Source organism: Peromyscus maniculatus, chromosome 8 (assembly GCF_049852395.1).
Source record: "Peromyscus maniculatus bairdii isolate BWxNUB_F1_BW_parent chromosome 8, HU_Pman_BW_mat_3.1, whole genome shotgun sequence".
In the NCBI taxonomy this organism is placed as follows: domain Eukaryota; kingdom Metazoa; phylum Chordata; class Mammalia; order Rodentia; family Cricetidae; genus Peromyscus; species Peromyscus maniculatus.
This window is the reverse complement of record NC_134859.1, coordinates 83,902,961-83,914,733: the sequence shown is the minus strand read 5'-3', so window position 1 is coordinate 83,914,733 and position 11,773 is coordinate 83,902,961. Positions and strand designations below refer to the sequence as shown.

At 51.9% G+C, this 11,773-nt stretch overlaps 1 protein-coding gene across 4 annotated transcripts in view; it reads left to right on the top strand.

The window, feature by feature from the left end:
• The first annotated feature begins 535 nt into the window (after positions 1-535).
• Positions 536-11,773, top strand: part of Sp2 (Sp2 transcription factor) — a 29,240-nt gene continuing 18,002 nt past the window's right edge. For 2 of the 4 annotated variants that reach the window (XM_006971883.4, XM_042282710.2), the window contains exon 1: positions 5,461-5,589. In XM_006971883.4, the coding sequence (XP_006971945.2) occupies positions 5,583-5,589 (7 nt within the window). In that variant the 5' untranslated portion in view covers positions 5,461-5,582. Of the gene's footprint in view, positions 1,667-1,801; positions 1,924-4,053; positions 4,203-5,460; positions 5,590-5,678; positions 5,839-11,773 lie in introns of those variants that run through there. The other 2 variants (XM_076543234.1, XM_076543235.1) reach the window with 2 other exon arrangements.

Genomic DNA, 11,773 nt, shown 5'->3' with positions numbered 1-11,773 from the left:
GGACGCCTGCGGTCTGCTCTGGGAAGTCGGGAAAACAGACTAGCAGCTCTGTGGAGATATGTATGGCCATGGTTAAGAGAGGGCCCGTGAACTATAGGAGCCCGAGTTGTACGGGACGGGACGCTGTTCTCTGGGACACTGAGAGGCTGATGGTGGCAATGTGCTTTCCTGAGGAGGCAAGTGGCTCTTCTTACAGAGTCTCTTTGTAGGGGGCCCTAATACTCTCACAGCGGGGGTTGGGGTGGGTGGGGGTGAAGCAGGGCCCAGGCTGGCCCACAGGAGGTCCTAATACTCCCCAGGTTACCTGGGCCTCCTGCGTCTGTCAGGTTAAACCATGGTCTCGGGTTTCTGGAAATGCCTTGGGTGCCCTCTGGTGGCAAGAACATGAAGGGCCGCAGAGGACCCATACCCGCCCAGAGAGCATCTTCTCTCTGCCCTTCCGGAAGTTGTGCAGATCCCACCCAGGAGGGCTAGCAAAGAGGAAGAACCCTATGGGAGGGATGGCTGGAATGTCTTTGCTGAGAGATTCTGTGGCAGTTGGCCAGCAGCCATCAACCTGGGCAGGAAAGCCAAGAGGAGCTGGGGAGTCAGGGCATGGGACGGACAGCAGTGGCATCCCTGGGTCTGTGACAGGGCGGTTGGTGGCTGTATGTATGCAGAGTGGGGACAGCTAACATAATAGGGAATCTACTTTTGGAGTTCCTGGAAGACTGGAGTGGCTGAGACCACAGAAATCATGGAGGAACCTATGAGGGGGGAAAAACCCACGGTTCACTCAAACCAAGAGTTTTCCCATCAAGCCACTGTCAGGGTTTGTGTATCACGGAAGCAGGCAGGCTGGGAAAGTCTTCATCCCCACAGGCAGAGAGAAGATGAAGAGAGAGAAAACCAGAGGAGGAAAGGGCAGAGGCGATGGGGAGATCCTTAGGGCAAGATCTCTGGGGAGATCCTCAGAAGGCTGAGGCGCCTGTCATTGTTTGAAGAATTATCCTGTCAAGCTGGGGCTATGGGAGGGAGTGTGAACCAGCGTGGAGCCCAAGGCCGCCCTTGGACAAAGGCTGCACTTCTAGACTGTAGGCCACGAGCATGGTCCATCTCTCTATAAGCTGCCCCTGAAGCTGTCTGCAGCTTCCTGGGGACAGGGACTGTGACTCCGTGTACCTCCTTCAGTGTGGTCAGCATCCTTGGGGACCCTGAAGAGACAAAGGCAGCCACATGCAGAGGCGAACAAGGAGGGTTGGGAAGTAGGAAAAGCACAGAGGGGGCCTAACAGGAAGCTGATGGGAAGGGGGAAAGTGAAAGTGGACGCAGAGGAAGCTGAGTCGGGATGGGAAGCGGGCAAGGCTGTGCGAAGTGTTCAAGGACAGCCAACACCCGCGCACCCGCCACAGGCACTATGCTGGGAGTGGGGAGTGTGCCGCGGAGATGGAGATGAACACGGGGCCGGAAGCGGTGGCGAGCAAGTAACTTTGCACAGAACGTTAGGAATGGGGACAGAGTGACAACTCGGACCGGGAAGAGGTTGAAAGCAGCTGGATTCAAGAAGGGAACCAGCACTGACACAGCTCACCTCCAGGCCCATCAGGGACAAGATGGCGCCCTGGGCGATGTGGGAAGACCCGACCGGAACCAGCTGAGCACCTTTGCTCTTCAAATACCACTGCAGGTAGGGTGGGCCAAGGAGCTAGTCGGGGATGGAAGGGTAGGAGTGGGTTGGCTGAGGGTCTCTGGTGAAGGCGTGTGTGTGTGTGTGTGTGCTTTGCTTACACACAGGAATGATCTGAGTATCTTCTTCATACAGACGCCTGGCTCCATCCTAGGGACTGACTTCCTGGGACAGGACAGGAGCTCAACTTCAGAACCGGCGAGAGGCTTTCTGCTGAGTCTGAAGTATGCTCAGGAGACCGGAGCTCTAGCTCAGAGGTAGAGCACTTTGCCGAGCATGCACAAGGCTCTGTGTGTGCCCCCCTGCATGGCAAGAATAAACCGTGGCCAGGGAGAAATCCAGCACTTTGGAGCCTAGCCTCTTCCCTCACCTGGAAGAGAGGCCAACTTGCAAAAAGAGATCTGTGAGAAAAGGATTTGTGTGGTAGTCTGGGGGGGCTTGTGAGTGAATTTTTCAAAGACTCCATTGATATGGTCCAGTGGAGCGCTGGTCTAGCATGCATGAAGCCCTGGATCAATCTCCAGGACAAGGGACGTATGCACACACACACACACACACACACACACACACACACACACACACACACAAAGCGTCTCCGTCTTTGTCTGCCCCTTTAGTAAGAGTAATAAGCCCAAAATGAAACAAACAATCGACAGGCTTTAAAAGGGCAGAATCCTTCAGTTCAAAACTACTGGTGTGCCAGGCGGTGCTGGCGCACACCTTTAATCCGGGCACTCAGGAGGCAGGCGGATCTCTGTGAGTTCGAGGCCAGCCTGGTCTATGGAGTGAGTTCCAGGAAAGGCTCCAAAACTACACAGAGAAACCCTGTCTGGATAAAAACAAACAAAAAAAAACATTACTGGTGCAAGCTGGGGCTGGTGGCCCACGCCTGTAATCAATCCCTGCACTCGGGAGGCAGAGGCAGGGGCATCAAGAATTTCAGGCCAGGCTGGGCTACTTGAGACCCTGTCTCAAAAAGAAAACACCAACCAACCAACCATTGGTGGATTCTAGGTTTTCTCACTGTCCCTCACCCACATGCGTCACGTGCTCCTCGTAGGGCCTCTAGGTAGAACACAGGAGGCTACCTTCAATTTTTGTCCCCGAAGAGGCCTGACAGCCACCCAGCAGGATAGTCAACCCCACCTCCCCACCAAAACCCCTGCACCCTAATGCAGCTGACTCACAGAACCCGGGTGGAGTCCTTAGCTACACCATGAAGCAAGCCAAACTGGAAACTGTCCTGGGAACAGAACGTATAGGCTAAACAGGTCGTATGCAGATGTAAGTGCATGCAAACAGTCATTCCTGAACTCTGAATCCATTTCCTGATCATCTTGTACGGGAGCCTTAGCCCTTCCACTACAGCTCAGTGTCTTAGGGCCGTCAGGAGGGAGAATGGAGCTCTGTGGTAGAGACTGCCTCGTCCGTGGGAGGCCCTGAGCTTGATCCCTAGCACCAAAACAAACAAACAGACAGACAGACAGAAGTAGACAGTATGAGAGGGAAGCCCTTTACATGAGCCCACAACAGTCCAGGGCAGCACAAACAAGGCAGAGCTTGGCTGGGCAGGATGAAGAGGGTTTTTTTGTTTTTTGTTTTTTGTTTTTTTTTTTGAGATAGGGTTTCTCTGTGTAGCCTTGGCTGTCCTGGAACTCACTCTGTAGACCAGGCTGGCCTCGAACTCACAGAGATCTGCCTGCCTCTGCCTCCCGAGTGATGGGATCAAAGGCTTGTGCCATCACTGCCCCGCTTGAGAAGAGATTTTGATCAGGGCCTTTAAACCTGAGTTTACCAGCCTTACCTAAGGGGAAAGGGAACTAGTCAGGAAGAGACCCATGTGTTTAGGGACTGTGACATCTTCCCTTGAGAAAAAAGACTACACAAAGTAGGAGGTGTGGAGTGTGGAGGGCGTCGGCTGTGGTGGTCCAGGTGTGAAGGACCTGGTTTAGGCAGAAAGCTTTGACTTTGTAAGTGGCGGAGTCCCAGTGAAGGCATGGTGTGGGATACATGTTTCTCAGAGGCCAGAGCAGGACGTTGGGGGGCTTGCTCTGCTCCTGCTGCGTCTCACAAAGCCTGTAGCAAGGGGGGCAGCCAGCAAAGCCCTGCCATCCTCTAGCTGTGCCAAAACCTCACCGTGAATGACGGGGTTTCAGATGCTGGGCTCCAGCTTTTTACATGGGTTCTGGGAATATGAACTCACATCTCTAATGCTTGAGCAGGAAGTGACACCTTCCTAGCCCCCAGTGAAGGATTTTAGCTACAGGAGTGACAGACAGCATCTAATGTTTTGTTTTTCAAAAGCTAACCAGAGGTAGACTGGTAATTCCAAAGTATTTGGCTCTTTATTTTTCTATCACTTTATCTCAGCAACTTCTCCTTCACAGAGATAGGAAGAAGGAAGGGAAAAGAAGACAGAAGAGGCTAAGAGAAAATGTACTGAGAGCTGGGGGTATAACTCAATGATGAAGTTCATGCTCAGTGTTCGGGGTTCATCCTCAGCGTCACAAAAGGTCTATATGAGACACCAGCAAAGGTGTGTGTATGTTATATCTACCTATGATCAGTGTCTCTCAGGCATTGATTTTGTGTATGTTATATCTACCTATGACCAGTGTCTCTCAAGCATTGATTGTGTGTATGTTATATCTACCTATGACCAGTGTCTCTCAAGCATTGATTTTGTGTATGTTATATCTACCTATGATCAGTGTCTCTCAAGCATTGATTTTGTTAAGCTTTGTTGTATACTCCGGTATGTTAGTTTACAGGAGGTAAAACCTTTTTCTCACTGTGGGTGGAAAAAAGAAAAAAAGGCACTCCCTTGAGGTGTAGGTGTGAGCAGTCTGGCTTCAACAGGAGTCTAAGGTTCCAGAGCAGATGGGGTGTGTACGTTTCCGGCCCACGCTGGTCTTCAGCCAACGTGAATTCCCTCTCGATGCCACGCCGTCTGCCCAAGTTAGTCGTTCCCAGGGGAGGACTTGCCAGAGGAAGAAGGTACACCTACCTGGGATGCCTATCAAGAGCAAGCAGTACCTCTTTCAGGAGGAAATGAGGCAGGCACCAAGCAGGGCGCTCGGATTCCAGTGTGCAATTCTGGGCACGCCTGACGGGTAGCAAATGTGACTGGGGACGACCCTGGGAATCTGCTTTTGGAAACGGCTCAGACAACTCGGGCGAGTCCGTCTGGAGCCGCGTGGATCGGGGGCCCCTGCGACACACGGATGAAGATGAGCAGTAATGATAGAAGGACAGTCCCCTCTGGGAAGTGCTAAGTATCCAACCCCCGCCAGGGCGTCGAATCTCCACGGGCGACAGCGGGCGAGGGGCCGAGGAGCTGAGCTGAAGGCCACACGCTCACACGGCGCCGGGCAGCGGCCGCTCCCCTAGAGCTCCCCACGCCCGACTGTACTAAGACCGATCTATAAGCTCCTTATGGGGCATTCCTCGGCCTCCCACTACGCACTTCTGATTGGCTTTAGGGCAGATCTATCACTCATCTTCTGGGTTAGAGGTGGGTGGAAGGTCAACCACGACCAATACGGAATCACTTCTCAGCTAAACCCCTCCCCATTCCGCTTCCTGTTGCTGTCCATCAACCTCCTAGCAGGCGGGACTTTGCCTCCCGCCAGTTGGCTAATGGAAACGTCGTTCATTCCTCAGTTGGTTTCCGGTTGGTGACTACTACCGTCTATCAGTGACATTTCGCAGCTCCATTGGCCAGACCAACGTCACTCTAGATGCTTCGCGATGATTGGTTATAAATGCTGTCGGTCCCCAATGTACCGAGCGTTTATTGGTGAGCGCTGCCGTCGCTCGGGCGGTGGCGGGCTCCGGGATTGGCGGGTGCTAGGCGGGCGGTGTCAGGCTCTCGGTGGCGGCGGAGGCGGCGGAGGCCAGGGAGGAAGATGTCGTAATGAGCGGTGGGTCCTGGCCTCTGCCGGCGGGGTCTTCCCGGCCCTCAAGGGTCGGGAAGACGGGCAGAGGCCTCGGGGAGGGGAAGCCGGAGCCGGGGGTGCCCCCCTGGGACTGGGCCCAGCGCCGGGGCCCGGCTACGGGAGGGGCGGGGGAGGAAGGATTCCCGCCCGGAGGAGGAGCGCGGCTGGCCGGCCGGGCGGAGGCACCCGGAAGGGGGCGTTAGACTCCCCGCCCCTCGGAGCCCCGGGCGGGAGGTAGGCGCTTCCGGGGCTGGCAGGCGGCGCGGGCAGCTAGGCGGTCCTGGAACCCCCCTTCGCCCTCTTGGCCCAGGGGGCGCCGGGCCCTCAGACTGCGCCCGAGTCTGTTCCACGCAGGTGGCCGAAGCCCGTTCGGGCTCGCCCTGTGGGCAGGCAACGCTTGAGATCCTGGTGGTGCCAATCAGGCTGGCCTAGGCTGCAGCCTGCTGCCCCGCAGTCCCAGACGGTGTCAGGCACTCCCTGGGCAGCTGATGACTGCCGAGTGAAAACCGAATTTTAGTTTGTACCTGCGACTAGGCATCCGCAAGCTCTTGGAATTCTGAGAAGTTTTGAGAACTTGTTGACAGAGCTCCCAGACTATTGCTCTATGCCCCGTGCGGGGGTCAAAAATGCACTGAAATTCCAAGAAAGCGTAGGCGCTATCGTTCTTAGGAGGTGACCCAAGAAATAAAATAGTCGCTTTCTTCCTCCATCCTCGTTGCTGACTTAATGGTGCTCAGCTTCCTCCCTTCCTTCTTAGGTTTCTTTTCCCGGTGCCTTTCTAATTTTAGAATGAAAGGAAGTGTTTCTTCTGCCATGGGCAATTGAGAAACCTGTCCTCAAACTGCATTCCTTGGTTTGGATTCCAATAGTCTGTCATGTTTAATTGTTTCATAATTAACGTGACTCCGTTTGGCTTTTCTCCTGAACTTTTCCCCTTTAGGAGGTTAATTGTTGCTTCATGGAGAAAGAGGCCAGTGATCTGTGAGCCATGAATTGGCCCAAGGTCCCCCTTACACAGATTTCATTGCAGGAAGGCGGTTGATGTTTCAGTGTGTACTGGCATGCACTGCCTACAGCTGTTTCATGCAGTGCCGTAGAAGGCACTGGGCATTACAGAGGAGGATAAAGCCCTGAGTTGATCCCCACCCCTGCTGTGATCTAGGTTGAATCTAGATCCTCACAAGTGCTAGGCAAACACCTTCTACCACTGTATCTGCAGCCTGGAGCTGTCTTGGATAGGGTTTTGAAGGCTAGAAAGGTTAGGATGTTAGCCAGCACGCAGTGAATTAGCAGAGGGAAGGATGGAGCCCAGATCACAGCAGCAACTTCCGTTACTGACACAAAGAATCCATTGTCTCTAGTGATGTATTCATCAGTGTCTTGTTGACTTTTAAATTCTCGATGACAAATGAAAGGAGCAGATCTTAAAACCAATCAGTGGGGTTCATGTCAGTTTTCCAGTGGCTTCTTTTTGGGGGGTGGGGGATGGGAGGTGGGTGGAAACTCGGTCTTGCTATGAAGCCCTGGCTGGCTTGTAATCATACTGTAATCTGTGTGAGTTTTGAAATTGAGATCCTCATGCTTCAGCCTCCTAAGTGCTGGGGTTATAGGTGTGTACCAATTTGCTTGGTTTCCAGTGACCAAACAGACATCAGTCCCCGATAATATGAATTCTCTTTGGCTGAGGTGGTTGGTGAGTTGTCTCATTCTAGTTCTTCTACTTGGTGGTAAAGAAACTTTCTCTTTGGTTAAAAGCAACAGCAACAGGGAAAACAAGCTGGTCTGACACCATTATGAGCCCTGAGCTAGCTGCTAAAGCCAAAGAGAGCTAACTAGGGTTTGCTCATGACTGCCTTCCCCTGGCTCTGGCATCCCTGCAGACATCACAGAGACTGGTTCTCCTTAGATCTGGTTTAAGGTTTGGGCCTGGGTCAGTGAGATGATGGAGTGGGTAAAGGCAATTGCTCCAAGTCTGATTACCTGAGCTCATCATCCTTGGGTCTTACCAAGTAGAAGGAGAGAAACAACTTCTACAGTACACACACACACACACACACACACACACACACACACACACACACACGGCGGGGCGGGGCGTGTGGGATATTTTGGGCCTGTGGAACAGGAGAGAAGCGGGAAAAAGATGATGGCAGATGTCTGGGTTAGAAGCCCAAGCCTTTCTAGCAGGTAGGGAAGTTAGTATTTGGGTCTTGAACCTCTTAGTTGTTGTGGTGCTTAAGTGTTTTGGAGAAGTTATCGTCTCTTGTACTAAGCAGTGACCAGTCCTTGACCAGAGAGGTATGTGGCAATCCCCAAGCTTACTTTAAGCAAGTATTGCCCAACCATGGTCCTTAGAACAACTTTTAAAGCTTCTTGCCAGTAGATTCTGGTATTGATGTGGGCTCAGCAGTTTTCTAGACCCTGACCCCTCCCATTTCTGTGCTAGAAATGGGCCATTTTTTTCTAAGTTACCTTTATTCCATCTCTGTTTCATCTACAGGGAAACCCTGCTTCCAGACACTGAAAATATTAGTAATTATTGGGTCAAGTGGATAATGGCCACAGAGTGGAAAGAGGCAGAGGGACATTGCTGTAAAGATTGATGGCGTATTCTAAAGTGAACACGTCTGAGTTGATAGGATTACTTGGCCTAATTTTAAGCCTGTGGGCTGTAAACTTGGAGTAATCTGTTTGGAGAAGGTCATCCACTTCCTTGTATGTTTATTGGGTGGCGTGTCTGGACTGTCTTTTTGGGTGACTTAAAGGATTTGTGAGTTTCTTCCCAGTTTGTTCTAAACCCGGAACCCAGGCTGGGTGTGGTCATCCACCCCTAACCCTACCACAGGGGAGGCTGAGGGCGGAAGATTGAGAGTTTGCGTCCACCCTAGGCTACTTAGTGAGTTGCAGGCTAGCCTGGGCTATATAGCAAGACCTTCTCTCAAAAAAATAAAAATGAAAACAAGGAAATTTTACCTACAGGGTGGACCAAATAGCATTTCTAGGTTGAGAAATGTGGTGTGTCACAAACTCTTGGTGGCTTTTGTCATGAATATTCCCGCATGGCTCATCTGCCTCCTGTAGTTCTTTCTCCTTTCCTCTCCTCAGCTGGAGCTCAGGTCTTTGTTTCTCAAATGTGGTAGCAGGTCTGTGTCTTAAGGTGCTGTCTCCATGACTAACAGATGTTTTCGTGGGCAGCTTTCCTGAGGGCCCCAGGGCACAGGGGTTTCACACTGCCATCAGAATTCTGTGGGAACCTGGTGGGAAGGTTGAGTGTGACTGTAAGGCTCAGTAGGAATGGGACTGGGGGGGTCCTTCTTGAGGAGACGCCCCCATGTCATGGCGGATTTGTTCCGTTGACAAATGGTGAAATAGAAAAATTTCTGCTGCTTCATGGGATCCTGAAGGAAAACACAACCAGCGTCAGAGCAAGCTGAGAGCCGGCCCCAGCGTCTTGGGGCAGCCCGACCTTTGAGGACATGTTTGGGAAGGAAGGCTCTGTCACTGTCACCGGTGTCACTGTGCCTCTCCTCAAGCGTGCCCAGGCCAGCGTGCTCTAGTGAGATGAGCCAGTGCTTAGCACGGGACTGTGCCTGGTGCTTTGCGCCAAGTGCTGAGCTGTCCGGGCTGTCACAGTACAGCACAGGCCTGCTGGGAAGCCCAGCCATTGGAGTGGGTGATAGGCGACATCTCTTTCCCCTCGCTGCCTTCCGTTTCAGCGCCAGGACTGCGTGTGTGTCCAGCCAGCAGCTGCTGGGCTGTGCAGAGCTTTGGCTTGGGTGGCCAAGGCTAAGTCCTCTGAGATGCCAGTTTGCCTCTGTGTGCTGATTTAGGTTCTTCAGGTGCCATTCATCTCAGCCACAGGACAGAAGTGGCTCAGGAAGAGTCAGGAGTCAGTGCACATTTCTAAATGTCTTTCTAGAACTTTCTCACAGGGTTGTCACCTCTCCTGGGATTTGGTAAAACCCCAGAGTGGCTCCTGAGACTGTGAATAGGGATTATGAGACAGCTAGCCGGGTCATGTGATTGGAAGTGAAATAGTTCTGCTTCTGGTTTATGTTTAATTTGGAAATTAAAGAAAGAAAAACCAAAAATCAGATGAAGACATTTCCCAGGCTTCAGAAGAGCAAGCAGCAAGCCAGCCTCCCTCTCTTCTCCAGGGAAATGAAGTCACTACGCCTTTCAGAAGCTAATCCTAGCCTGGGAGGCTCCGAGGAGAGTGACTCACAAATACAAGCCAAAGCAGAGAAGGCAGCAAGCTTGTGCATCAGGAGATTCTTGGTGGTGGTGGTGGGGGTTGCTTGCATTTCTCCTGTTAGCTGCAACAGAGTTCTGAGCTCCAGTATTCTTTTTTTTTTTTTTTTCTTCTTCAAGATTTATTTATTATCTATACAGTGTTCTGCCTGCATGTATACCTGTATACCATAAGAGGGTACCAGATCTCATTATAGATGGTTGTGAGCCAACATGTGGTTGCTGGGAATTGAACTCAGGACTTCTGAAGAGCAGCCAGTGCTCTTAACCTCTGAGCCATCTCTCCAGCCCGTAGTCCCAATATTCTTAAGCAGAAAAGCTCTGCATGGTTTCCTGGGACTGCTTCCATCATGCTGAAGTGTTCCTGTCGTACCCTGTTGCCCCCACATCGATGACCTATGACCCAGGCAATAAGCAAACTGGGAGTGACAATAGTCGTGCATGGAGGAAGAGAATCAGAACTGGACAGACCAGGAGTGTGCATTCAGATGCTCTCACGGTCTTCACGAATGTCCATGCGTGTGCTAACTGGAAAGGGTATCAGAGTGGAGCTTGGAGCTGTAATCTGGAGTTGACTTGCTTCCTCGAAGTGTTGTTCTGCTCCAGCTCCCACAGGCACATCACACTTGTGTTAGTGGGTACTGGGGTGGAACCCCGGCTTGGAGCACGCTAGGAGAGCACTCTAGGAGAGCACGCTAGGAGAGCACGCTAGGAGAGCACTCTAGCAGCTGAACCACACTCCAGCCCTCCTTTGGCTCTTCTTTTGTCTGCTTATTTTTTTGTTTTCCAGACAGGGATTCTCTGTGTAGCCCTGGCTGTCCTGGAACTCACTCTGTAGACCAGGCTGGCCTCAAACTCACAGAGATCCACCTGCCTCTGCCTTCCCGGGTGCTGGGATTAAAGGTGTGCGCCACCTGGCTCCTCCTCTGGTTCTTAAACTCCACTTAGACTCTCTTTCTCTGCATTCCTTCAGGATTCATTTAATTCACGAGTTTATTAAACAAGTTTGTAAAGCTCCAGCTGTGTGCTAGGTTACATAGTTACATCAGTGAGTAAAAGAAAAACCCTTGCCTTTAGGACATTTGCATTCTTAATGAGACAGTAATTAAGTAGCTAATAAGTACTTGTTGAAAAGTGGTAAGTCTAAAGATAAAAATAGAAGAGAGAGGGTAGGGAAAATGTGTGGGAGAGGCAGTTTACACAGGGGGTTAGGAGAAAGTGACTTCATGAAACCCTAAAGGGCGAAGGGGTTGAACTGGTTCTGTCTAGAGTGAGGGGAGGCAGTGAACCAAGCAGAAGGAAGGACCTGGTGAGGAAGAGGAAGAGCACCAGGAGCTTTGGGGAAGACAGCATGGCTGGAGGGCGGGCGGAAGTCCGGTGACACAGGCCTGTGTGACGCTGGAGCTCGGCTCTGATGGGATGCTGCTGTTGAGGGCCTCTGAGCAGAAGAGTGAGGCGGCGTCATTTGTGTTTGCTGTGCTGAGAGTGGACCGACAGGGTCAAGGTTAGGACATCTGGGGCCCTTCTCAGTTGACTAGGTACAGACATGGATCTAGGTGATGACAGCAGCAGGTGGTGAGCACAGTCACATTTGGAGTGTGCTCTGAAGTTAGAGCTGGGAGTGTTTGCTCTCGCGTGTGAGAAAAACGAAAGTCAAGGAGAATTCCAAGGTTTTAGGACTGAGCAGCTGCAAGGATGGAGGGAGCATTCACTGCAGTGGGCAGTCTTTGAAGGAAGCATGGAATTGGAAGCCATCAGCAGCACTATTCAGGGCTGCTTAGAGTCAAGATACCCTCTAACCTGTCCAAGTGAAGGTGTCAGCATCACGCAGAAGTAAGTCTGCAGACAGACTCAGGCGCCACCATCGTTATCTAGTATCTGTGTAGTATGGAAAGCCATGAGAGTAGGTGAGATCACC